Below are 26981 nucleotides of genomic sequence, written 5' to 3'. Positions count from 1 at the left end.
TCTCTTTCCTCAAGATTCACTCTCCACAGATCCTTGTCTTCCTCTAAGCAACAAAACAATGTTCACTGGGACTCTAAAGCTGCTTCGTGCAGCATCAAAGTCCTACATCAATCCTTTATTGCAGTAGCTGGGATGGGCCAACACCATACTGCCTTTCAGGGAGAGCATTCACCCTTTGATCTCCAGCTTCCCATAGCAAGAAATCTCCTTCACCACAGAGATATGCACATATATGCAGATAAACATATCCATATACAGATATGCATATATGCAAATATACACATTTAAGTAAGGGTGGCTGATTTGTCAGCAGATGGGGCACAGGGGAGCATTTATTCTAAGTGCATTTATTTATCCCATATTTGAGACCAGTGTGTTTCATAAGCAAGGACAAAAAATCAAAAATGCTTTGCATTGGCAAATGAAGCCTAAACATCAGCTCAGGCTGTTGCATGTGCCACGGTATAAATGTCACAGCACACTGCACTGCCACAGCTGAGGGCAGAGCTTGCTTTGCCTCTTTGGTGATGTGAACCAAAGCTGAACTTGATCTTGAGTAAGAAATGCTAAAGGAAACATCAACCTGATATTAGAGAAACAAGATGTCAGCTTGGTGAAAAGCTCCAGGTGACTTTGACTGCAGTCAGTCACTACCAATCACTACTGAATATCTCAGGTCTTACAGCTCTGCCAGGACTTTATAACTCAAAGGACAACAAGCCTTAAGGTAAGTCTTAACTCCTTCAAAGTAATAGGTTGGACTTGATGATCTCAAAGGTCTTTTCCAGCCTAGTTAATTCTGTGATTGGGAATTTTTCCACCAACTTCAGAGGAGTTGAGAATTCACTACATATTCAATGCTACATATTAAAGGATAATGGACATTGCCATTTTATTTTAACTCATAAGAGATCTTGAAAAGATAGAAACTAGAAATATCAAGCACAGTGTCCTTGAGCCCAGCTAACAGAGACACTTAGCACCATGTAAAGCTCCAGCACAGTGATGTGGATGAATCACACACAAATCTATCAAGAACAGTACTTCACCTTCACCCTGAGCTCCACTTCCTGTCTGCCCTTTGGGATTCCAACACACCACAAACACAGACATGCCCTACTAAGGCCAGGACATTACCCTGTGACACCTGCACTAACTTCCAGTTCCTCTAGAGATTCTCTTCTTCATTTAAGAGACTTCAACATTAGAAAATTCACAGGTTTCTCAAGAAATTCCTTCCATATTTAACTGCTTTTACTGTTGATACAGTTTATAGCATTTCAAACACTGTTTGCAACCTTCCCATTACACCACACCACATTATGCCATCATTGTGGGGCACAAACTGCAGTGCTCTTTGAGAAGATGTTGATAACCCCTCATTCATTTTATTCAATATCTGAAAGGACTGTGAGTTCATATCAAACATGAAGCATTTGCCAAGGTCCCTTGCTGCACAAATAAAAGCTACATGTCAGAAATACATTTCCAGAGGCATTATGCTAAGCACCAGCTACAAAGACACTCTACAGAGTATGCAAGTGCACAATGTGAATTTCTACAACCACTTTCTTTTGCTATTGATCAAAGCTGGTCTATCTCAGCAAAAAGGTGACAAAACTGCTACTCAAATGCTCAGAAACAATAAATTATCTTTGTTCAGAAAAGGGATGGAAGAACAGAAGTAGAGATACACATCAGTGAGAATAAAAATGAAATGGATAACAGGAAAATCTGATCTTTAGAAAGAAGAAAGGTGTGAGCAAAGAGAAGCACAGATGTGGACATGAAAGCAAATTTCCATGGCATGCTAAGGGAAGAATCCAAACAGAGAGTTCATCTCTGCCCCAGAGCTGTCCTGCAGGTGGTGTGGGCTGAGGTGCAGCCTCCTGCAATCAGCCCTGGGCAGAGGCTGTGCCACAGGGCAGGGACTGAACAGGAGCTGAGCTCCCAGGGGCCACTGCCTGGGCTAACAGCAACTGCAGCTCACCCTGGTGGGGAATGAACCAGCCTGCTTTCAGCAAACAGGGACTTGAGGATAAGCACAGCAACCAGCAAGTCAGGAGTTAGTAGCACAGTAACAGAAATCAGCTGCTCTAAAATAATTTAATCCTACACAAGTTGCTTTGAACTTCTCACAAGCTAAGTGACTGAAGTCACCTTCCAGCAGCAACTGATCCCTCTAAAAATCCATGAAATGCATAGTTTGAAATCATTATTAAAACACAAGTCCTCTCAAACATATGCCAAGTGTTTTTGTTTTATTTTTTTAACACAACAGCAGGTCCTGCAGCAACAGACAGAGCCTAAGTGGTGAGATTCCTCAAGCTTGCTCTAAAGCCTTAACACGCTCCTGCTCTCCTCTACAAACCCTGACCTGGTCTGTAGGCAAACTGTGAGAGCTGCCTAAGACCAGGGCATCCTGCAGGCACCCTCTGCTCCCAGGGCACATCCACTGCTGGGGCACAGCTCCACTGAAGATCTGGACATTGACGATGTAGTTAAGAAGAAGCAGCCAGAAACAAACTCTGCTCTGTAAGCCTAAAGATCTTACTCTCACAAAAAAAAAATTCTAAACAAGGAAAATTATTGCAGGAAAAATAAAAAAAGCAGGGAGGCAACTTGACCAGAGTAATAGCAAAGAGTTGCTTTGTCACAACATACTTTGTCACAACATACAGCCTGCAACCAAGTCACAGTTATTCCTTTTTCATCGTGTGTAGAAAGTTACTTTAAAAATTGTTAAAACCAGCATAATCTGAGTTTACCCAGAATTAAAAGAGCTGTGAAGGATTTCTGTACAGTACTGATTTTGACTCTAGTTTTGCTCAACCATGAGCAACATAACTGCCCCCAGGATGGCAGGCAAATGTCTGTTCATGTGGTCATTCCTCCAGGGATGGGACCTGACCTCAGCACACCGCAGCATCCTCACAGCACTTCCATGAGGCAAGAAATGAGCTTTTGGCTAATTTAAACTCATCTGGGTAATTCATTAGGTGGTTAATAAATTGTTAACACAAAAGGTATTACTCAGCAAGCCTGCTCAACTTCACAGGAAGTTTCCTTGGGTAGGAGTGAATTGTTTGGTCCACAGATTTCTGCACACAGAAGTTGCAGCTGAGCAATGCCTTGAGTAGTGCCTTCTGTATGAACTGTATCACCAGCAAGGAAACATCTGTGTTCATTTTGTTTATTCAGCAAGCTTTGGAGCATTAGGGATAACAGAAAAGCTTCTCAAGGACCTATGCTCACAGTCAGCAGCTGGAAGGCCAAAGGTTTGGGGGTTTGCTGTTTTTTCCCCCTTCATACACACACTTAAGGAGATTGGTAACCTTAAAAGAAATATTAGGCTTGCAACTGTACGTTCAGAAGATACTCTTATTTATGCTGATACATGCAAAGCAAATGACTTCATAAATACCCATGTTAAACCCTGAAAAAATAAAGTGCATAGAATTGAAGCAGCATAAGCTGCTTCTGCTACTGGCAAGTGAGCACTGAGCTGTGGGAAACATTACCTTTCACTGACTTCCTCCAGGCTGAGACAGGTTCGGGGCCACAGATGTGTGCAGCTCACAAAAAATGATCGTGATTACTGATGTAGCAGAAAGAAGATAAAATGAGCTCCCTCCACCAACTGCTCCAAAACAGAACCAGCTGCTGCAAAGTGAGCCAGGCACAACCCCAGCCTGCAGCACTGGGAACAGAATCTAACCATCACTGTCCAGACCTGGACCACCCATCCCACCACATCAGGGTCTATCAGACAGCTGAAGTAGAAGGGTCTCTTCTCCTGGGGCAGGAAAGGTGCCTGCACAACCCACCTGGGCACCTCCAGGGCTGGCAACTGCTTTTTAACTGACAGGTTCAGGTTTGGCTCAAATTCAAGACTCTGAAACTGAGAAAAGAGCTCACCTACTTCTGGGAATCCTGCACAAGGTGATGCCAGCACATGACTTACACTCAGCAGCTGAAGGCAACAGCAACTTTTTGCACTGGTATTGGAATAAGAATCTGTCACAGCAAAGTACATTTATGCCATCTCCTTAGTCACAGCAATCCCCAATGGATATTGTGGCAAAAAAAACCATTTCATGCTTTTCTACAAATGCACCTTCTCCTCTGCATTCCTCAGTGAGTCACTTACCAAGCCAGGAATGCCCTTTAAACCTTCCAGCTCCTTTGGGTGACTGCTCTGTCCAGGATAGTCACCCTGTCACTAAAACAACCCCAAACAGACACAGGTGTGTGGCAAACATCACTCCTCAGAGCAGCTTCAGTCCCTGTGTTTGCTGCCTGCCAGGCAGTGTGCACACCAGCCTGGTCCCTGTCCAGTGACTCAGTGCTTCTGCCTGACTGGGAAGCAGAGACAGCCAGCCTGTGTTTTCCTCCTCCAGGAGAGGCCACACAAGCAGCACTTGTAAAGCTGGGAGGTGACTCTACCTCCACTTGCTGCCACACAGACAGAGCACCTTTCTTCTAGACCCTGAGGCTTTGCTTTACTTTTCATCAAAGTTCAGTTCATACATTCATGGCATCATTTAGGTTGGGAATGACAGAAAGATCACTGAGCCCAACTGTTAAAAACACCACAAACCAGCCATTGGAGCTGACACACTGAACAAGCTGATCTGAACACAAGACAGCAACATTAATGTTTGCATAAACTTCACCATAAATGTTTGCAGTTTCACCTCATGCTGACAAATGCCTGGGCTGATCATCATTTATGGGTAATTTGTTTAACTCCTTAGGTGGGGATCAATACATTTAAATTAAATTCTAACACAGGTAAGCCACTTGAATACCAAGCAGGCACTTGAAACCCATTCAGAAACCCCACCCATTCCCTTCAAATCTGGCCCAAGGAAGTCCACCACTCACACACTGAAGCACATGACCTCTAAAAAGCTGACTGAGAGAACCAGAGCTAAAGCATAATGCAACAGAGATGGATTCAACACACCTGCCATCAACATAATATTTCCATGATGCAAAACTCAGTGCAGTTTTCCTGCATTAGCATCCTTAGTAATCCAGCATGGGATTAAATTATTAACTTTCCACTACTTTCACTGAGACCAAACAAGGCCAGCAGAATATGAAGAGCCCTTAAAAAAAAAAAAAAAAACAAAACAAAAAAAAAACCCTGAATTTTAGGTTTTTGCATTCATAAAACCAGTAGAAATGGAGAATGATTGTTAAATAATTCCACCACTGCCAAGAGAAATATGCAGGAACTCAAGCTGTAACTGCCCAGCACCACAGGTAATCCTATCACAGGTAATTCCATTCAGAACACAGAACAGAAAAGAGCATTATATATCAGTTTTACAGAACCAATATTTATAAAACCCACTTAAAGAAGTATTACTATGAAATATTTTCTTTTTTTTTCCTAGTATCCTGGAACACTTTAGGACAACAGAACAATCTTTATTTGAAGACCCTTTCTACTTTAACAATTTCAATGAAAATACAAAGGCTGTATAGAAACCCACCCTAACACAATCAATCATATTCACAAGACTATTCTTGACTGATTTTATATCCACATCTGCACTCCATGTCCTAATGAAGACAGTGTGGCTCTGAAGAACCACAGGCTATTCTCAGTGTGCTGCTTTACTTGAGCTCTTACACATCTGCATCTTCATCCTATAGCAAACAACTGAGAACACTGAAAAAGGTGGAATTTAGCTGACAAAGGTGACTCAAAATCAGTCCTGTACAAAAACCTCTCACACATCATTCTTACACAGGACAATGATCAAAGGTGGAACCAACCCTAAACGTGAAGATTTTCTAAAAGAATCTGCTACTAGAAGAGCATGAACTTGATGAAATGATTTGCCACATCCTAGACTTGTTTAAACTGCATGCTGCAAAGCAAAATCTTTCTCAGCAACATTCAGCCTGGAAAATTCTAGCCTGAGCAACTCTTGCTTATATTTGACCACTATGGAATACAGGTATGCATGCATGCCTCTGTTTGCACGAGAGCTGCAAAACCGAGTCCTGAACACATTTTATTCTAGTAAACAGGAAAGGGAGAAACACAGAAACCACCAAACCACCAACTCTCTACTAAAGAGATGATTGTAACACCTGTGGTATCTCTGTGTTGCTATGAACCTACCATCCTAGCCATAGCAACAGATTTAAACCTTTAAGGATACATTTTGCTCTCTGTAGGCAACATAAAACAGGAAAATGCTGCAGGAGGGTTTATTTTAAGCCAACAGGAAACAGTATTTCAAACTGGACAACCCAAGTTAGGAAGACAGCAATTTACCAATGACAGCAAGAAAAGGGAAAAAAAAAAAAACACACCAATTTATTCAACAGTGAAATAGTATTTCATAATGGAGTTACTATTTACCAAATGTGGAAGAGAGACCAGAAGCAGTTACCTTAATCCACTTCCTATCAGCACAGCCCCAGCTGAGCTACTGAAGTCACTGCCATAACTCCCAGTGACTCCCAGCTGGAGCCTGGAGCAGCCCCTGCAACCACTGACAGCAGCCCCAGAAACAGGAGGGAATTGTTCAAGGACAAGGAGGAAGTGAGTACAGGAGGCTGTGATAAAACTAAGAATAATATACAAGCACTTACAAGCAAACAAAACACACAGCACCTCGTTCATTGCCTACCAAAGGCTTGAAAGCACTGGAGCTTAGGTGGCAGAATTTAGAGCAAAGCTGGGCTAGTTCTGGTAACCAAACTGGAAACACACCCCTGAGGCTGAATCCAGGAGAGTACGAAATTCAAGGACTTCCTTTCCCTTATCCCTTCCAGGTGACACCACTCCACACACAGGGAGCATCTGGAGCACAGTGCTTGACTGCTGAATACGCTCTGCAAAGTTACACTGACACTCCAAAATGCTCCAGCAGTTGCTGAGCTGTCCACATTGTCCAAAAATGGAGATTTTGATGAACCATTTGGCCTGAAAGACCCTTTTCCCCCCTTCCAGTTATTCATTCATAGGCCCTCGATATGAGAATTACTGTAAATTTACATCAGTGCAACTAGAAAGTGAAAATCCCCTGAAGAACTTGAACTACAGAACAAGCTATTGATAACATTCTGGGAGATCATTGTTCAGACTCGTGATGGTGCTAAAATGGACAAACCCCAAACCACTCTGAATAACTGCATCCAATTTGTCTGAAATATTTTAACTTAAATATTTGGTTGCATAATGGCAAACAAAAAAGCCTATAACAACTTCCACATAAAATACCTTTAGGTCAAATTTTGCTGTGTGAAATACATGCTTAAACTCATGGATGCCACAGCACCTGTAGAATTAGAGTCACAGGCTATACAAACCTACCCAAAATTCCAAATTAACCCGGTTCTTTCTCTGCATCAGCTACCTTTTAAAATGGCTATTTGTTATGAGATTGGCTTCTGGAAAATTCCTGTCCTCTGAAAGCACAATAAATGCATTTATATTTATCCAGCTTTTAAACTAGTTGTGCTCTCAGAGGTCCCATGGAACCTTGCAGCTGACCTAACTTTTTGTTCTTCCCCACACAGGAGCTTGTCCTGCATACAAGCTTGTCCTCCTGCCCATTTCATGTCCCATTTCACTGAAGCCCTAACCAAGGGGAGCAAGCACCCCTAAACTCACACTCTAGATGCCCACTGCAGTTTCACACAGGGGCACAGGAAAAGGCCACTGCAGTCTGCTTTTCTTAGACATCCAGGGATGAAAAACATCAACTTCAAAAGAAAGCAAAGAGAAAAAAACACCATATTTTTTAACTGGGGGTTGATGGTTAGGAGCAGAAATCTCTGTTTACACAGTCTGTGAAGAGCAGGTTTGAGACCATCTTCGCCTAATAAATAGTCATTAATCACTTGCAGTCACTTAGCACAGGAGGTCATGTGGTGGCAGCCTGGGCAGTGTAAATGTTTAATACTGAATTAGATTAGAAAGGCTCAGGACAGTATCATCACAGCTACAGTGCCACCTGCAAAACCTACCCAACTTTCCTTTGGTTTCAGTATCACTGAGGCCTGACCCAGGCTTTGGGATGGCATGATGTGGTCTTGCTGGGAAGGTGAGACACAGCAAACACCACAGAGCTAACTACAGCCAGCCAGATGGCTGGGAGCTTACTGCACCACTTTATCACTGTACTGCTGTAAAACACTGTCACCTATTTAATCATATCTCTGTTATTAGGAACATCAACACAGGGGTGATGAGCTGCCTGCAGGACAGACTGCTTGGGAATCTCCAGCTCTCTCCTGGGGGACCCACCCAGCACACAGGCACTGCCATGTACTGGCACATGCAAAAACAGAGACACAAACATCCTCCTTTGTGTGCACAGAGCTGAGGAGCAGCACTCACATGGCTTCACAAGGATTTCTCATAACCCTCTTCCCCCTGTCCTACTCAGTTAGCAGCTCAGTCAGAGCCAGCTACAGCTATAATTATTGTCATAATTATTATTTTAATAAGTATCAATGACTTATCAAAATATTGCACTGAAGACTTACACATCTTTTGTTGTAAGACTGCCAAAAGGCAGCTCATTGCTGAGGTACTGCTCCATGTACTCTGCTAGCAGGCAGCACCTCCAAGTTTCTATTTCTGCCACTGAGTGACTAAACTCAATTCCAGTGAATGCCAAAACGTAAGCAGTTTGAGGCACAGTAGCTGTGCAAAGTATTATTATTCTCGTAGTGCATACACACTAACAGCTTTGTTTACTACAGTCACTCCTCTTCTGCTCGTTTCCTTGGTTTTACACACTGTGGGCCAAGTTGCTGAACTTAGATGCCATAAGGTAGCCACCTGAATTCTTATTTACATATTTAAACAGCTGTCAGGCACCCACGGCAAGTTTTAAGAGCATAAGCAAGCCTGTAAACATCTAAGTCAATATCTTTAGGTGCCAAGATGTATCACCAGCTAACCAAATGTGGATCTCTGCAGACAAGATGCTAGTTTTCATGAGATTATTCTTTTCTACATGGCAGGATTAGCTTGGTAACAGTTTATTTTTTATTTACATGCCTGTTCAAGATGACTCCAACCCAGATCTCTGGTAACACTCCATTTCCACAGAGAACTCCAGTTTACATTTTCATAATTAGCAGATGGCCATTTATTTAGTTAGAGCTCCAGGTACACAGAGAAAAAACAACTCCTTAAACAATTAATGACAATCAGTAACTTAACTAATGACAATTGTGGGACTTCTCATTGTTGGTGTCAGTTGTCACCCCACTGAGTCCACAGGTAGAACATGTAGGACTACTTGCCTCTGTGACATGCAGTGGTGCAACTCTAAAGAACCAAAAAAGTCCCCTGGAAATGTCATTTTTCAGGTTTGTTGTGCCTCTCCCAAGTAAGGGTGAACAGGCTGGATGTAGCTTCAGGGAGCTTGCTTCACTTTAGTCAATACAGTCACAACCTCACACACTTTTTCTTTGAAAGAAGACACTTCAACTGAACCGTGTGTGCTCCAGAAGCAGAAAGAATGCAATTATAAAGAACAAAGATAACTAGAAACAGGTTGAGTTTTAAGAACAAAATGAGATACATCTCAGAAATTCAGACAGCATGAAATCCAAAACTGACCACCACAAAAAGTCAGCGAATAGCATCAGCTTGAAGAAAAATACTCAGATTTCACCAATATAACTGAACCAAAAAGTACATCTCAAGGGCAAGCAAAGGCTGCAGCATGAAGCAGAAATGAGTGTCCATGACTCATTCAACCAAATCCAAGTTAAACTGAAGTTTGCAGTGTCATTCAGCTTTGTAGAATTGTTTTAAATAAGCATCCCACTTACTCTCTAATAATAGAACAGCAACAGAACAGTAGCTTGAAAACAAAATATATGTGGGAAGCATTCACGATCTGACCTCAGAGTCAACCACACACTAGTGTGAAATCCTTTTTAGCTAACTTTTTTAATTAACTGGTATTCATTTATTGGTTTAATTTCATCATAAAAAAAGAGAAAGCAGCAAATTATAGATATGTTATAAATAGTTTGTCCCTTGGAGGAATTCTCTAATCATCTCTAAAAATAAGAAGTCATATGATTTCAGTGTCCTGTGCTGACCCTTTCAGTACTCAGCAAGGTTACACTGGTATATATGTTTAGGTAATGCTACATGTTGCTCAATTTTTATATCCACACAGTTATAAAAGCCTGGTCTCTTCACTTCTAGAGCATACTCCCACTCAGTCCTGTATTTGTTGTAAAGCTTGGGAATTATTCCACAAGAATTCCATAGGAAGCACAGGTCCTCAAGGCATGAAAACCATTTTGTGCTTCCAAGTGAAGCCTGGAAATATCCTTTGCTTGCCCAAAACTAGCTGGGCAGCCAATTTATAATACTAGCCTCCTGCTGTGTTCTTTCTTGATCCCTCCATGCTAATCAATCCTTGAACTTATCCCATCCCTAGGCTGTAGAGTGCCAATCCCAGAGAAATTCTGAGCAGGAATCACTGAAGCAGGGTTTGTGGAAGTTCTGTGCTGAAAAGGTTCCTGATGGTAATACTGAAATTTCCATTTGTGACTCTGGTTAACTGCTAGCAGTTCTAACTTGCTATTCAGCCTGTAAACTCTTCAAGACAGGGACCTTTCCTCACATGTGTCTGTGAAGCTTCTAGTGCCCAGATGGTGCCATACAAATGAATAATAATTATATTTTCATGTAGACCATTATTGTGCATAATGTAAATTACTTTCACTGATCCAAGAGGAAATAATTTTCTCATTTTGAAATGAAAAGAGAGAGTAAAAATAATGATTACTTGTTTGATGCTCTCATTATAACAATAATTACATTTGTGGGTCCAGAATCCCCAGCTGGTCTGTACTGACTTTAATGGAGTTATACCAATGCATGGCAGCTGACAAGCTCCTGGTCCTTGCTGAAGATCTCAACTGCTTCACAAGAGCAGATCACTTCAAACCCACACTGCTTCCATGAAGGATGGGACAGTAATTTAGCAATCAAGCCCACTTTGCAGACTGGGGAAGACAAACACCAGACCTGGCATCTGGAGCAATGGATCCCTACAGGTATGGCAGGTACCTGAGCATCACTGCCATGGCCCCTGCCTTGCTGGCACAGAGGAGCAGGCTTCTGCACAGATGCACACCTCAAATGAGCTGAACTGCCTTCTGGAGACACCCAACTCTGCTTGTGAGAAGGTCTCAGACCCCACATGTCTGTGAGATTCAACCCAAGCTCAAAAAGGAAACACCCAAACACCCACAAAAGGAAACAGCACTAATCAGCAGCACCAAGTGTGAAAGGAAAGAATAAAGTTGTGACCTGCCATGGCTTGGCTCCTCTGGAGGAAAGAGATAAAAACCACAATTATCAGACCAAAGAGGACTAGTCTGGAGTGCAATAACTAAAAAACCCAAAACTACCTGTCACCTCAGCTATGGGCCCTAAACACTTTGCTAAAGATGTCAAGAGATTACTGATGAGAGTAAGCAACCAAGACTTCAACTTTCCCTTGTCCCACAGAGCTGTCTCCCATTCAACATGTGCTCTGTGGAACAGCATCAAGCCTACCATTACTTAAAAAAAATGAAGGACTGAGGTGCCAAGCCTAAAAATCAGACTCAAACTTGGAACTGCTAGTCCTCACACTCCAGTCATACACACCAAAACCCCTGTGCCCTCTGAGTATCCACACAGGGATGCTCCTGCCTCTGCCCAAATCAGACATCCCCATCAGCCTAAGCCAAAAGAAAAAAATACAGGACCTTGTATTCCAATTAAAGAGTCACTGCAAAAGCTTCAGTGAAGTGCCAGATCTAATTTTAACACTAGAAAGAAAAATCAGGAAGTATTTGATTAAAATTAATCCTTGAGGTTATGTAATTTGACTATTGCTACAAATGAAGATCACTTCATGCTTCCATTGTACTCCTGGCCCTTCAGCAAGCACTAATAAGATGCCATAGCACACATCACAGACTCCCAATGCTGAAAGGAAGAAATATTTTGAAGTGATTCTGAACAGAGCCAAAACACGTGGCAGGTAATGAGGGCCTTGTACACCAAAATGTACCCATTTTGCAATAGCTGACAGGAAGTAAATGGGATTTGTACATCCCCTGTACAACAGCTGGTCTTCTCTTGCTAAAAAATTAAAATGCTTCTATTTCAAAGGGAACATCTGCAAAATCCCATCACACATTAAGGAATAAAAACACAACACAACAAAAAAATACACCAGTGGCCTGGAAAAGGCTTCTGATCCATCTCATATAACACATTCCTGCAGAGAAGATGCTTAACAAGGTAACTGCTGCAGGAGACCAGCAGTCTAATCTGGCTCTAATACTCCCCTTAAATGATGCATACATTACTTCTCTTGCTGCAAAGATTTGTTTGTTTTATTAATGTGTGCCTTGTTAAGTGCTAAGACTTGGTAAAGATGATTATGCACCTTCCAGCTGCAGATGAATTGTCTCCCCCCTTTGCCATTACTAAATGATGAGTTGTCTCCATTCTCCTTCTCAATTGTTATTAAAGCCATATTACAGCATGATTAAGCTCCTGATAATAAGTAAAACTGTATTTAACAGTCAAGTCAGTACTTTGGACCCATTCTCTAAGAAATACATCATTTTTAGTCACATAATAGCTTGATGCTATTAATTTTATTCACAGCACAGGATACCTTAACTCAGCAGTTTCACTGAGCCCAGTGTACCAAAGTGAGACTCAGTTTCCAGAGATTGATTCATTCTGGACTGAAGTTTAATACACAAATGATTAGCTCACATTAAGCTTCTTAGCACTTGTCAGGTATGGAAATTTTTCTGAAAACCCTCATTTCCTGAGTTCAGATTAAATTACTGAGGCCACAGGTCTACATCAACAAGATACTTAGTGTGGAATATATTCAGATAGGTACCATTTGATTGTGTCTACGTATATGGAACCTATATATTTACTGAGTGAAACAAAAAGGATAAACCAGTGGTGGGGTAGGTTGTCAACTTATTGCAAAGCTCCCATACCTTCTTGGTGATTTCTCATGGGCAGCTCCTCACAGCACTGACTCCTCCTTCTTCACAGCACAGCCACCTCCAGCTCTCTCCTCACCCAGCTGACCCACTCTTTTATAGCACTCATCCTCATTGGACACAGCTGTGGCCTGTTAAGGGCAGGCCTGTTCCTAATCTTTGGTAGTTAGCTCAGCTGCAACTCATCAAGGACCAGATTACCTTCTGCACTATCTTCATTTTCTTACATTCTATCCCCCCACAGGATAGTTCCTTTTTTCTTGAAAACTCATTTGTTTTATGGAGCTTAACAGCTTATTTGACACTTAAGTGCAGCTCCATAGAGTGAACTGCCAGGGCTACAGTGACTCTTCCAGCAGTAGCCCAGTTCCTCAGCCATGGCAGAGGCTCCCTCCTTCAAGGCACACCTGCTGCCACCCCTGTGCCAAGCTGAGCTTTACCACTGGTGCTGCACTGAAAGCCGGGCTCCATCCAGAAACTCACTTGTCCTGTAGCTCCCACAGGGATGCTCAGCACAGGGTAGGTCCAGGCTGTCTGTTTGTCTGGCAAAACAGTGCTGGGAACCCACCTGCACGATCTAAACATTCCAGGGGCAAATACACTTCAAAAGAAAACTCTCATTTCCAAACCTGAAAGAATCTCAAGCTTTTATATGATGCACAAGGTGACTTCTGCACTGGTCTTACTTTGGGGAAGCATTTGGAAAAGGCTGGGGGAAATAACTGATGGATGAACCTTAGAGAAAGTGAAGTAGAGAAAGTGGAAGTAAACCCCTCCTGGGTTTTCTCTCCTCTATGATTCCCATGGTATTTTCCAGCATTAGAGTTGCTGCTGCTTTGCTTCTAGCTACAACAACTGATCCCATTTTCTATAACCCTTAGCATGGAGCACAGCAGCTCCTGGATGCCCTTCCTAGCTCCAGTAGCCAACAGGGATTACAGAGTTTAGGCACACGTTGTAATTACCTTTTGCCTCTTCCACCTTTAACCTGGTGGAGCTCAGCATGAATCACCAGGAGGTGACAAGGAAGGAAAAAGCAAGAAAAAACAGGCTTGAGCACATTCAGCTGATCAATCCATGGAGGACACAGCCTCACTCTCCACACTGCCAGGAGAAGAAGAAATACCACATTTCCCACTACAGATATGAAATTAAGGAGAAGCACTGGTGATCCTCAGGACTGTCCTCCCTGGCTCAACTTTTTCTTGGAATTAGAACTGCTCACTGACCCCAAACACACTTTCTTTTCATTCTACAGCTCTCAACATTTTGAGCTATCAATATGTTTGGTTCCTTTGACAGCTTCATGCTGAAAGAAAGATACCATTTCTTTAAAAGAACACACAAAATTTCAGACTGAAGAAATGCTTTGATCTCACACCAGCAGGCAAGAGCTGTATTTCACTGAACTGACATTAAGAGTGCCCTGGCATTTCTGCTTTATGGCAAAACAGGCAGCAGTGAAAAGCCAAGGCTAGCAGGGGGCACAGAGGAGCAGCACATACCCACAAACAGCCTTCAACACCCAGTTCCAAGGCAGGGGCCACAGCTGGGCAGCACAAGTGCATCTCTGTGATGCACAACAGCCTGCCAGTGCAACATCACAGCGGCAGGTGCTCTGCTGTCACATCCCTCTCATCCTCAGCAGCCCCAAAGCAGAGATGTGCATCCCATTTTCCTGCCTTTGGGCTCCCAACACACACCATCCACAAGCCCCTTCCACCATCGTTGGCAGGCTGCACTAAGGAAAACCAAGACTGAGCAGCAAGTTCACAGGATTTTCACAAAAAGCTGCTGCACACTTTTCAAAGATAAAGACCCTTCCATAAAAATCAACCCATTCTCAGAAGGGAGCTTAATTCTTCTGTGCTTCTGACACTTGAGTTGTGCCTCATGAATGAAGCTTGTGCAAGGAGTGCAGCTGCCAGAAGGGCTGCAAGCACACACTGAAATCAGTGCTAACAATACAGCTGATACTTCTAAAGAAGTAGCTATAAGCTGGTTTAATTAAATATGGAACAACTGCAGGAAACTGCTTATGACTAATGAAAGCTCCAGGTGTAGCTGGTCAGGGGATCTAGCACAGTAAGAGTTTTCAGTTGCAAAACTGCTCAATTCAAAATTGTTTCTTCCTACCAAGTTGGCAATTCCCATTCAATTACATGCAGGTACAGTGGCAAACCTTTTACAACAGTACAATGTTATTTTATCTACCAAATGACAATGCTTATTGCACATATCTGACAGCACTTAATAAATATCTAAATATATTTTAAACACCTGGTTTAAAGGATTATGTTTCTTTTCCCACAGACACAAATTACCAAATCCTCACATTAGTTATGTCTAACTCAGTAAAGTAAAATAGGGACCCCCATTTCAGTCTTTTACACAGGAATGAGACAAATTAAAAACAAGATAAATAAAAGCACTGTAGCCTCACATGGCAACTTTCAGACATAGGTTTGAAAAGCACTGTCTTCTGCAAAGTATCCAAAATCTGGTTTGCATAATTATTTAGTATAAAGGCTCAGATAAGAGTAGTTAACAGGGCAAGTGAAAAAAGTACAGAAACCATGATCAAGTAATACATTACAGATGAACATTTAGCAGCCTTTCAAAAATATACTCCTCAAAATGCATTAAAACTTACCATTCCACTCACAGACCAAAGACACATTGAAATTAATGCCATGTTTGGTTAAAATGCAAGACTGAGAAATCTCTGAAAAATCCTTGGAGGGCCCCTCAGATGTGCTTAACCCAAGACATGTGGATATAATGGAACCACTGTATTCACACCAGTCAGCTTCTCCAACTGTTGCAAAACAATTTGACATACACAAACTATGGGAAACTCAGACTGAGAAGGATACTAACTTTGCTTGGATATTACATAAATCGCATTCTAATGTGCAAACAACACAGCAGGAAAAAATCTTCCTTTGCATAGATGATACACAATTCCATTTCTCAGAGATTTTCCCCGAGAACTGAGTCAGAAATCAAGACTGGTAACATAGGCAAGAGCAGTAACTTTACCTACCAATTTAACACAGGGGCCAAGTTTAAGGCAGAAGGCTACACAAAGACAATTTCCCTGACACTTTTCCACCAAGCACACATTGCCTGCAATAGATGGAGACTTAAGTGTGAGATTTTGTATTCTGGCAAAGTAACTTTAAGGATGGCGGCCCCTTCCCAGTGTTCCAGCTAAGCAAAACCACAAGCACCATAAAGTCATCTTGAAGAAGCCTTGCTAAATCACCTCCAGACAAAGTGTTGTTAAGTACCCTGCCACTTGCTTTGAGCATTGTTGCCCTTTATTTTTTTAATATCAAAGTCAGACATTGTGGCACAGCGCAGTGTGATCCATACCAGTCATTTAGATAACGAGGGGAAAATAGGTGCACTCAGCATGTGTTTTAAAACATGTTTTCTATTCAGAACCCCAGTGCTCCATCTTTAGGTCTTTGATCAAAACTGTATGCAAAAGGCATGATTCATAACTGCCAGCATCAAAACACTCATATTCAGTGTCTGCATGTGGCCAGCACGGAAACAATGAGCTCTCACCCCGAACCCAGCACTCGTTCCAGCACATCCAGGGCAAACTGGACACCGTGCCAGGACATTTGTAGGACAACTGCTTAGAGTACGTGTTCCAACACAGCCCTGAGCCCACAGAAGAGGATCATTTCCTAGAAAGTCTGGGGAGCTGGGAAGCGGGGCTGAAGCTCCAGGTGCAGCCTGCCCTCTCCCGGCCCCCTGCCTGCCCAGGTAACGGCGTCTGCCAACCTTGGGAACCCAGAGTGGAGAGATCAGGAAGGAAAACCTGGAGAAGACTGAGAGATGAAAGCATACAAGACTTGATGGACAGGAAAAGAGGCAGAGGGCAAGGTGATGGAGGAAAAATAGTGGACCCTAAATAGCTACATTTCTGAACACAGCAAATACCAAGATAAGATTATGTATAGAAACAAAAACTGAATTCAGTAAACTAGAATTTTAGTTTTCACATCTAGAAAGCAGAGCAGGATCTGCACTCAGTGGATGGGCACGTACTACGAGTTGTCCCAAACATTGGTGATGGAGTACTCGTGTGCTGGGAGCTCAGCTCTTTGCAGCCTTTTCAGGCCAAACCACTCACTGTAATTTACAAGGGTAAGTCACCTCTGAGCCCCAAGTTCTTGCTTTCTCTCTCGAGGATGTAAACAAAAATACAGAAACTGACAAAACTAAGCATGCACTTCCAAAGGCATCACGAACTTAATGCAAGCCTACTGCTGAAAGAATAAAATGAAAACCAAAGGAGGCTTCTCCTGAGCTGGAGAATACTAATACTGGTGTTACATCTCTGAGGTTTGCAAGAACACTGCTAATTTGCTTTTTCACATGCCTAATAGAAAACTCAAAAATAGAAAACTCAAAAATAGAAAACTCAAAAATAGAAAACTCAAAAATAGAAAACTCAAAAATAGAAAACTCAACTGGCAATAGAGCCAGATTTGCAACCGCCTCTGGTTTCAGGCCTGAGTCGTTTGAATGAAAAGCGGAGAGTTTGCAAAAGAATGAGATAAAAGACAAGGTCCTCATCCTGTGTGGGCACAGTTTCATTGTCCCCGAATTGTCAGCGGTTAATAAAATGATTGCATTACATTTCACTGCCCGTCACCTCCCGGGCCTGTTCGAGCTGTGCAATAAAGAACAGCGCCCGTGCGCTTTACCGGGTGGAAAAAGCGAAGTAGCCCTAAAACAAACCCCCAGGACGGTGTGGGGCAGGCGGCTCTCCCGCGAAGTTCGGGGATGCTGGGATGCCCGCGGCAGGCAGCGCGGGGAACGGGACGAGCTTTGCCTCTCTCGGGGAAGGGAGAGGATCGCACGGATGCATTTTCTGCCTCTGCACCGCGGCCCCCCGGGCGCTCCCGCCGCACCGGGGCAGGACCGGCCCCGCACCGCGGCACCTGCGGGAGGCGCCCACGCGGGGTGCGGGAACGCGAGCCCCGGGGCGACTTCCCCAACTTCCCCGCGCCGCAGTCCCGGCAGAAGTGCCGCCAGACGCCGTGAGACACCGCCGCTCCCGCTCCCCGCCTACCAGCGCCTTGCCGTGCGGGGCGGCGGGTCCGCGCCGCTGCGGCTGCCCCCGCTGCTCTCCGCCGCGGTCTCGCTTCTCGCGGCCGCCGCGCTGCTCCTCGCCGGCGTCGAGGGAGGAGAAATTCCAGACGAGGAGGGTCTGCAGGAGCAGCACGGTGAGCGCCGCCACCAGCGCCGAGCGGGAGCGCCGCGCCAGCCGCCGGGCGCACGGAGCCGCCACCATCTTCGCTGCTGCTGCTGCCGCCGCCGCGCTCCCGAGAGCCGCCGCATCCGCCGCGGCACCGAGTTTTCAGCCGGGCAGAGCCAGACGTCAGCAGGAGGAGGGCGGAGGTGGGGAAGGAGGGAGGGGGGGAAGGAGGAGGAGGTGTTCGCGGCGCGTGGGGATGGGGGAAGCCGGCGGGGAGCCCTGGCGGCGCGGCAGCCCGCGGCCGGGCCGGCCCGGGGTGGGGTTGGCGGAGGAAGAGGAAGAAGAAGGAGGAGGAGAAGGAGGAGGAGGAGGGTGGGCTGGAGGCGGAGGAGGAGCGGTGCGGGGGCTCGGCGGGCCCCGGCGCTGTGAGGGGAAGGGGCCGGGGCGGGGCGGTGGCGGCTCCCGGCGGGCGGAGGGGAGGGGGCGGCCGGCGGCGGGCGGGCGGTGACTGCCATCTTCTGAGGGAGCGCGGCCTCACGCCGCGGCACCTGGCGGGCGGCAGCCCCCGCCTGCGGACCCGGCACCGGCGGAAAGGGCACAGATTCACCAAGGCTAAGGGGATGTTTAGGGTTTTTTGGGTTTTTTTTTTCTGAAGCAAAAAAGGTCCCTGGCATCATCTCACCCCAGCGGCTTGAGAGCGAGAGCAAGGTGCAACACCTCCACAGCCCGGTGAGGTCTGCAGGCACAAGGCGACTGCAACTGAATGCCCAGCGCCTCAAAAAGTGAACGCAACGGACGAGTTCAGTTTTCTTTTTCTCCCATACTGATATTGGCTTTCTAATCTGAGAGATCTCATTATCTGATGATAGGACTGAAGTAGGGAGGTTTTTTTTTAATCTGCTTCTTTTTCTAAGCCTAATTCCACTTTACAAACTAAATCCAAAGGTAAAAAAATATTATCTCCTGGTAAGAACGGTTGCTTTTTAAAATGACAGCCAGGTAGGATTTGCACAGACCAGTAGGATTTTGTTTCCATTGGAACTGCTTTAGTTTCTGATCTGAAGAAAATTAAACAAGTAATAAGATTCAGGAGCATCCTTTATTAAGGGAATTTTCCTAATGATCCACTGAGGGTACAAATAAAATTTTACAGGAGGTATCCTTTTGTTGCAACGTTTCACAAGCAGATGAAGCCCGTGTCAGTTTCAAAGAGTGCCACTCTCTAAGTATCGCTGACTGCAAGGTATCTCTAAAACAGAGAGGTCAAAATACATCATTAGTAACTTCCAGGAAAGTCAGCCCAGAAAGGCTCCTCCTGTGTGACAGCAGAGCACCGTCTGACCTTCCATTCATGCAGTGGAACCGTGTCCCATTTTTGCCAGCTGGGGTGATGGCAGAGAGCCCATGATTACAAATTTTGACAGTGTCAGGCTTCCACACCAGTTGCATGTGGATCAGATTTGCTGGTCCTGCAGTACAGTGAAGTGAGCTGTTAGAACAAAGGAATGAGAAAGGCTCAAAGTGTTCCTGAATATTCTGAAAGGTGCTGCACAGCTTGGGAAGATGATAGATAATTTTCTTCCTGAGCTATCAAATAATTGGGCATTGTAAACACAGTCAAGCAAATTTGCTGACAAATGTAAGATAAAAGCATCTTCTATTTGAGATGAAATGCTTTTCTCTTAAAAAGGAAGTTATGGTCCTAGTAAATGATTGCTCCCTGCAGCTTTCTATTGGGCTTGTAGATGGCAGGAGGTGCTCATGGTGCCAGAAAAGAAACAGACTCTGAACAGGCCAAATGACCAAGGGCTCTCAAGAACCTCAGGACCCGATTCCAATCCTGCATGCCTCATTGGGAAATAGGAGACTCATTCCCATGGATACCCTGAAATGGCTAAAAGCCCTAACAGCAACTCCAAGGCAGGCAGTACTTCAGCACAGGGCAACACTGCTTTCTATAAAAGGAGCACAGCAGTAATTCTGATGAGCTTGTGATCCATGGTTCTTAAAATTTTTATGACCTATTGGAAAATTTCCTCCAGATTTTATGGGGTAACATATATGCTGGAAAATGTCTCTGGGTGTTCCTAATCTCTGTATACAATTACTGTGACTGATAGGGCAGTGAGGAACAGCAGTGCATGCTCAGTCTCACACATGTCCTACTGAAAGCCCTTCTGCATAGAAGATTTGTATCCAAACCACAATAATTTGTAGGCCATAAAGATCAGTGTAAAATCAGCCCTGTGTATGGGTGGGAGTCCCAGCATGAGACATTAATGCACTGACAGAAAAAGCAGAGCAGGGAGAGGAGCAGACTCCTCCTTCAACATCCTCCTTTCCCCATATTTAGAGACAAGTAAAATCTGGAAAGGACATTGTAGTAGGTATGGCATTCATTTTTGAAACTGTGGTATAATCAATGATCACTAACTGTTCAAAACATCCTTCTTCTGAGCTAAGGAAAACAGCCATACAGAAGGAAGAGAATATAACAAATAACTTACTTTTTTCTTGTGTTGATTCAGACTAAAAAGGGGAAAGGGCAAGGTTGAGCACCTGGAGAATATGAAGATGGGGAAAAAATCACAAAAACTGAAGAAATTAACTGTACCAATCCAAAGAACAAAATAAAATCAGAAATTGCATAAAACTGTTACATTAATTTTCTTATTATAACATTTATGAATAATGGCAGCTTGATTGATCTGTGTTGCATCAGAAGATATTTAATCAGGTTACACAGAAGACACTTAAGAGAGTTACCACTCTGAAAATTCCCCATGTTAGGTGAGAATTAGTATCTAGCACAAAGTATATGAGAGAAAAAACAGATTTGAGTCTTATATAAGTATTATATTGGTTGCGTGTAACTGTCAGAGATGGTGTTTTAAGCACAGGTAACAACTGTGACTGGGCTCATTTGCTCTAAAATCCCAAGAAATAACTGATTTAAATACTTTTTTGCCACTGCACAGGTATGTAAATTCAGTGTGGGTGTGTTTGAGAAGTGGAGGGTATCAATCTTGCCTACTTAAAATGATGTAATAAAGAAACCATACTCAGTTCCATTTTAGTCTGATCTACTTTGCTAGATTTGCCTATCCTGTTATAAAAAAAATGTTTCCTCCTCCTAGCAGTGTAAATACAGTCTAAAATTGCATCAAGTAACCAGACTTTGTACAAAGAAATAAGAGAAGTTGGGAGCAGTGTTAATAAGCAATATCCTTTGCTCTACTTTGCAGAGCTTATGGTCCATCTGGTGAACAAACACTGCAGGCTTATCTGAACTCCAACTCACAGCCTGACTCATAGGCGGCTTCAAAGCACATTCTGTAATCACTGGAAGACTAAGTTATTTCAGAGTGAAGATTAGCATTTTCTTAAAAACAGTCAAGTCCTTACCACACCAAAATTTAGGTTTTGGAAATGCGTTATAAGATGAAGGGGAAAAAGGTGAGTGAACTGATTTGTCCAAGAATGATATCTCTAATATACTCAGTCTTAAAATCTGTGAATACAGAATGAATAGCAAACTTGTGTATATTCCTATGATATCTAATAAAAATCACATCACCTAAGGAATGTGCCTTAGGAATAGAAAAGGTTGGAAATAGGCCATGAGAGTGTTTAATGAGTAATCTGCAGTAGCAATGTCTTCTGAAGACTGGGCTTCTTTCCTGAAGTGACAAAGTCTTACTTTTTTTTTTCCTTCCATCACTACCAGAACAACACAAGACTCCTAATTCCTTTAGTGCATGTGGAGGACATAGACCTTTTCCCTGGGAGTCTGGCAGTCTTACTAGTCTAAGCATCAAATCTGAAAAACAGGGTAAGGAATTACTCCTTGAGAATTTCACCATCTCAGACTACAGGTCACTGCCCGCTCTGCAAGAAGTTCCTAAAACATTGCTTTTTGGTTTTAAACACTGGTATATTGCTAGGCTTAAAAGGTAGAGGAAGTGTATTTTGATTTTTTTGGAACCACAGAACCACCATTAACTTCATGTTCTGCAATGCAGTCATTCTATGGTTTACATGTATGTTCTTCACCACTCAGGTATCCTGTACCACGGATATGCACTCTTTCATATTTTCTTTTCATAAACAAAACCAAGATTCTTTGCCAGGTACTCATTTTACATCAGGCTACTCTCCAAGTGGGTTATAAAATTCAGGTTCTCTCTTATGTGCATGGGCAGAACTACATTCAAAGGAGATGTGACCACTGCATGCAAGAAATGCCTTCCATTCTGGTGGTTATGTAAAACTTGAGATTCCAGAAAACCTTTCTTAATCCACTCTGGTTTCATTTTGCCACATCACAAATGCAAACTCTGGTGTCAATGAATATGCAAAAGCCAAATTTTTGACACTGATGTTTCATTGTGGTAACACGGTCTATAAATTATCAAGTGAACATACTGTGCCAGGATTCAGAGACAATAAGAGCAGGTTCTCTGTTCTGTTTATATGAAATACCTGGTACGGATATGGAGTGTATATTACACCTTCCTTCTGAGAGATAATTTTAGTTCAGGACCTTGGCATATGCTCCACTTCAGGAAGTGAAGGAAAATGGAAGAATTATTCCCTTCACCATCACATTAAAGCATCCCTTTTTCTTTATAATCTCTTGCACATAAAACCTTTTACTATCAATGAGGGGAAATGGCTGTAGATGTACTTTATATACAGCCCTCCATGTTGTGACAGCTTTTTCTTTCAGCCAGTGGTCGAGGATAATCACGGAAGGATTACCCATCTGTTCTTGCCATGTGGCATTCTGTCTCAGTGAGGAGATACTGCAGTTCACAGCTTCCTGCAGTTCTTTTTTTTTTCTGATGTTCTCTCATTAACTAAAAATTGTTTTATTATCCATCTGAGTTGCTAAGTTGGAAAGTCTGGAAGACTCATGAAGGTGACCTACTTTGGATTATCTAAATTAGAACTAAGCACTGCCTGTTGCAAATATCATTTTGTTTAGATGCAGAAGGTTTCTTTGGCTGGGGCTTTCATTCTAGGTTTTGCTTTTTTTTCTGTCCACTTGATGGAAAAAGACAAGTGGTACACAAAGGAGGGTAATCAAAGAAGAAGAGATGGAATAAAGACACTTTTTCACTAAGAGTGACTTTGTACGTTGTGTTTACATGATTAGCCAGTTTTTCAGAACACCCAACAGTTTTTAGACTACATTTACTATGATGACATACCTGTGCAGAGAATATGTAGAGATTTATCCCAGTAATCACCTGGAACATGTTCTATGTGTCTAAACTTCTACTGAGATATCACTATCACTTGCTGCAGGAAGAATAACTAGAAAGGAAACAAGGTTTTAAAGAAGACTTCAATAGTTTTTCATTTTCCTAACACTGGAAAATATAGTATTTTAAATTCAAAGTTTTATTCTTAACCTCCTGATATAAATTCATCTGTATGAAAGCTTGCTCTGGAAACATATCTGATTAAATAGTGTGACTGTTCTTGATTTAATAAGCTTTTCATTGTTTATGATGGTATGTCAAACCCAGCATTGGCAGCCTCAACAGATCATTTGCTACCACCAAGGCACTCGTGTCCCTTGTGCACACTGGGCAGTCCCACAGAGCAGAACGTGCCAGGTGGGGCCGGGACTCTTTGCCAGTGTGTGACAGGGACATTTGCCTGAGCTTCTGCATAAAGTCTCCAAACCCTTGGACAAAGCTTCCCAGGGCAGGGAGAGGGGGAGTGCATTTGTGCCATTTTCCCTGGGAAAGGGGAACTGAACAGGTAGCCTGATTTCCTGCTGCAGTTTCTAACAGCTGATTTGGCAAAAGAGTGTTTCAGCTTCCCTCTGACACCAGTCTGCCAACACCATGGGCTATGTGGGATATTAGAGAGCAAAGACAATTATACAAATTTAAGCAAACAAACTTGATAACTATCATTATCTTTCTGTATTTAGAAAGTCATTAGCAAAAGCAGGTGTGAAAACCTGTTTGGCTGTAATTTGGATGCTAGAAGAAAAGGAAGTTTTCAGACAAGGTATTTGATGTGCCTTAAAAGAAATACATGGGGTTTTGGGGTTTGTTTTGAAGAGTAAGGCATTAGTCCATGTGTGGCAAAGATGACTGTGTCATACATTTTCTTTTCTGAGCTGGAAGGGACCCACAAGGATCATCAAGTCCAGCTCTTAAGTGAATGGTCCATACAGAGATCCAACCCACAATCTTGGCACTATTAGCACCATGCTCCAACCAAGTGAGCTAATCCCAGTGTTGGTCTGTATGGTTTGGGCTTCATAACGATTTCTGCTTTGATGAACTTGAGGGCTGGGAGGAAAAAGAGCTGGTAAACCTATCTGTCCACATCAGCAACCTCACACAAAACACACCAGCTCCCTGCAATTTGCAGAGCTGTGCTGCTGACCGTGCACAGTGCTGGCCTGCACACACTTGTAATCAGTGGTTTGTGTGCTGGTGTGTCAGCCTGCAGCTGCACAGATCAGGTGTGCATGGACATGGCCCACTTACACCACAGTACAGCACATACTGCTGTGACCACTTCTAAGGAGAGGGCATGGCTTGGTGCCCACCATTGCAGCTCCATCAGTTTTTAAAATTCTCACACAGAAGCACTGTGGATGTGCTGACTCTTCAGTGAGGGCTGCTGGAGGCAGAGGCTTGTTTGCTCTGTGGTCTCACTGAGGGAGATACTAAATTCTGCTGCTTCTACTGCATTCAGGTCTGCCAGAAAGTGTTGATTCCTTCTCAAAAAGTTATATACAGACAGATCTCACATTGCTATTACCTTCTTAACCTCGATCCTCCAGATTTACACAACTGTTGATGAGAGTGTAGCTGATCCTACACAACACTGAAACTTCTCAAATAGCCACTTTCTTGCCTGGAAACTGAACCAACAAATTCGGTAGCTCATTCTGCTAGATGAGCTCCTCTGAAACAAATTCTTACCTCAGACTTAGATTTACCTGAGCACAGATGAAAAAAGCAAAGAGGATCTGTATAATTTATTTTTAAGCCCCATGTAGAGAAGAAAAAGGCATATTATGCATTTCATGCATTATTCTGTACTTTGTGCTGTACATAATTGGCAGAGCTTTTCAGTGAAAAAACTATCTGGCCAAATTCTCAGAGCCTCATGCTCTGCAAAAATCTGTCTTAAGTTAATCTATATTAGGAGTAATATTCAAGTTGACTGTACTAATATGAAAAATGTATTTAAAAAGGTCTAGAAGATACAATCTGCTATTTCTTGCCCGACTTTGTTCCCTGCTGTTGTTGGTCTCTCACGGGATTTCTTGCAGAGTGGTTAAGTGATCTGTGCTGAGGATTCAAAAGCAAAGATAATAGGAGTTCTGTTCATGGGTTAAACACTTAGCTGCTTTAATACAAGATGTGTAGCAGCAGCCCCTAATGACATTCAAATCTTGTTATTGCTGTGCTTCAATATAGGATATACTTGGGTTTGTGGCTGCAAGAAGCAATTGCCAGAGATGACTAAATCCTGAACAGCAAACAAATCCCAGCACATGGAAAAGATGCCTGATTTTGCTCTTACAACAGGGCATCTTTGGACTTCACTGTGCTGGCTCCTGACTTACAGCAATGCAAGTGACCCAGAGCAGTCAGTGGCTGGTACCATACCTACCCTGGGGTCTGGCTGCAGGGGCACCAGCATGGGCAGCTACACATTGGCCTAACATTTCTAACCCTTTTTTTGCAAAACACCGCTGCCTGGTCTTAGGGTCTTGGCCATTCCCCTAAAAGCAGCATTGTGACAAGCTCTGAGCATTCAGTAGCTTTCTTCAGTATCAGAATCACATGTCCAGCTTACTTTTCTTACATCCTCCAAGGCTTGATAGTACTTGTCACCATTCCCTGGTGGAGATAATTCTACTGAAAACATTTACAAGAACACTCCTACAGTTCCTCAAGCAAATTCATCTGACATAGCTCAGACTATCCATTTATAAATTTTAAACTTACCCAGCTGGCCCTGTCAGAAGCCTATTAGGCAGGACTCTCACAAACTGCCCTCCTTCAGAGCAGCAAAGACTATTTGAGAATGGTGATCTTGTCCTCTGACACAGCTGGACGGGAAAGGAAGTGTAAATGAGTGAAAAGAGCAACCCGTCCCCGAGTTTCTAAGTGATTGTGCAAAAGTCTTACTATGGGGAAATGAAAATGAGCACTCTGAACATGGAGAAACATTTCTGGCTCTGCTGTTCTTTGTCTCACATTGCCATTTGCTTCCTCCTCCAGACTAAACTGCAAAATATTGCAGTTGACCAAGCACAAGTGTCACAGGAACAATTAAAAATCTTGTGGAGGAGAAAGTGCTGTATCCTTTAACACCCCTTTCTAAAAGGCAGAGAGCAAACCATCCAAATCCTTCACCCAGCATGGGGTAACATTGGAAATGGTAAATTCTGTGACACAACCTATCTGTGCTGCATCAGAAGGGGAAAAAGAGAGAAATGAAAATATGTATTATGTATCTCAGGACAACATTACTAGATATGCTCACGGCCTTTAAATATACATAAGACGGCTGCAAAGAGAAAAGAAATTGATTGCTCTGAGTTCAATTACAACAAGAAAATATTTAGAAAGACATTAATAAAACTTTCTAGACACTGTTAGGATCATTTAGGGAAGTTGTGAGGTCTCCAAAAACAGTTTAGATGAATAAGCTGTTGGAATGGTTTCAGTGCTTC

The 26981-nt window shown here is 43.2% G+C and overlaps 1 protein-coding gene and 1 long non-coding RNA gene across 10 annotated transcripts in view; both read right to left on the bottom strand.

Annotated features, from left to right (window-relative positions):
* Positions 1-18436, bottom strand: part of XYLT1 (xylosyltransferase 1) — a 176735-nt gene extending 158299 nt beyond the window's left edge. For all 4 annotated transcript variants that reach the window (XM_050980046.1, XM_050980047.1, XM_030229597.2 and 1 more), the window contains exon 1: positions 18134-18436. In XM_050980046.1, coding sequence (XP_050836003.1) covers positions 18134-18355 — 222 coding nt within the window. In that variant the 5' untranslated portion in view covers positions 18356-18436. The remainder of the gene's footprint in view (positions 1-18133) is intronic.
* A 903-nt stretch (positions 18437-19339) lies between these two features.
* On the bottom strand, positions 19340-26382 carry LOC108962316 (uncharacterized). 6 transcript variants are annotated; one of them, XR_007778816.1, is made up of 5 exons: positions 26251-26364; positions 23473-23578; positions 21960-22079; positions 20767-20818; positions 19340-19748 (listed from the first exon to the last, which is right to left on the bottom strand). It is a non-coding gene; the product is annotated as an uncharacterized LOC108962316 (long non-coding RNA). The 6 variants fall into 6 exon arrangements; XR_007778817.1 differs by having other exon boundaries at positions 19340-19728; XR_007778815.1 differs by lacking the exon at positions 21960-22079 and having other exon boundaries at positions 19340-19508; positions 19602-19728.
* Between the last annotated feature and the right edge of the window lie 599 nt (positions 26383-26981).

The sequence above is a fragment of the Serinus canaria genome, chromosome 14, assembly GCF_022539315.1.
Source record: "Serinus canaria isolate serCan28SL12 chromosome 14, serCan2020, whole genome shotgun sequence".
NCBI lineage: Eukaryota > Metazoa > Chordata > Aves > Passeriformes > Fringillidae > Serinus > Serinus canaria.
The sequence above is the reverse complement of the archived record's forward strand: the minus strand, read 5'-3'. Positions and strand labels throughout refer to the sequence as shown.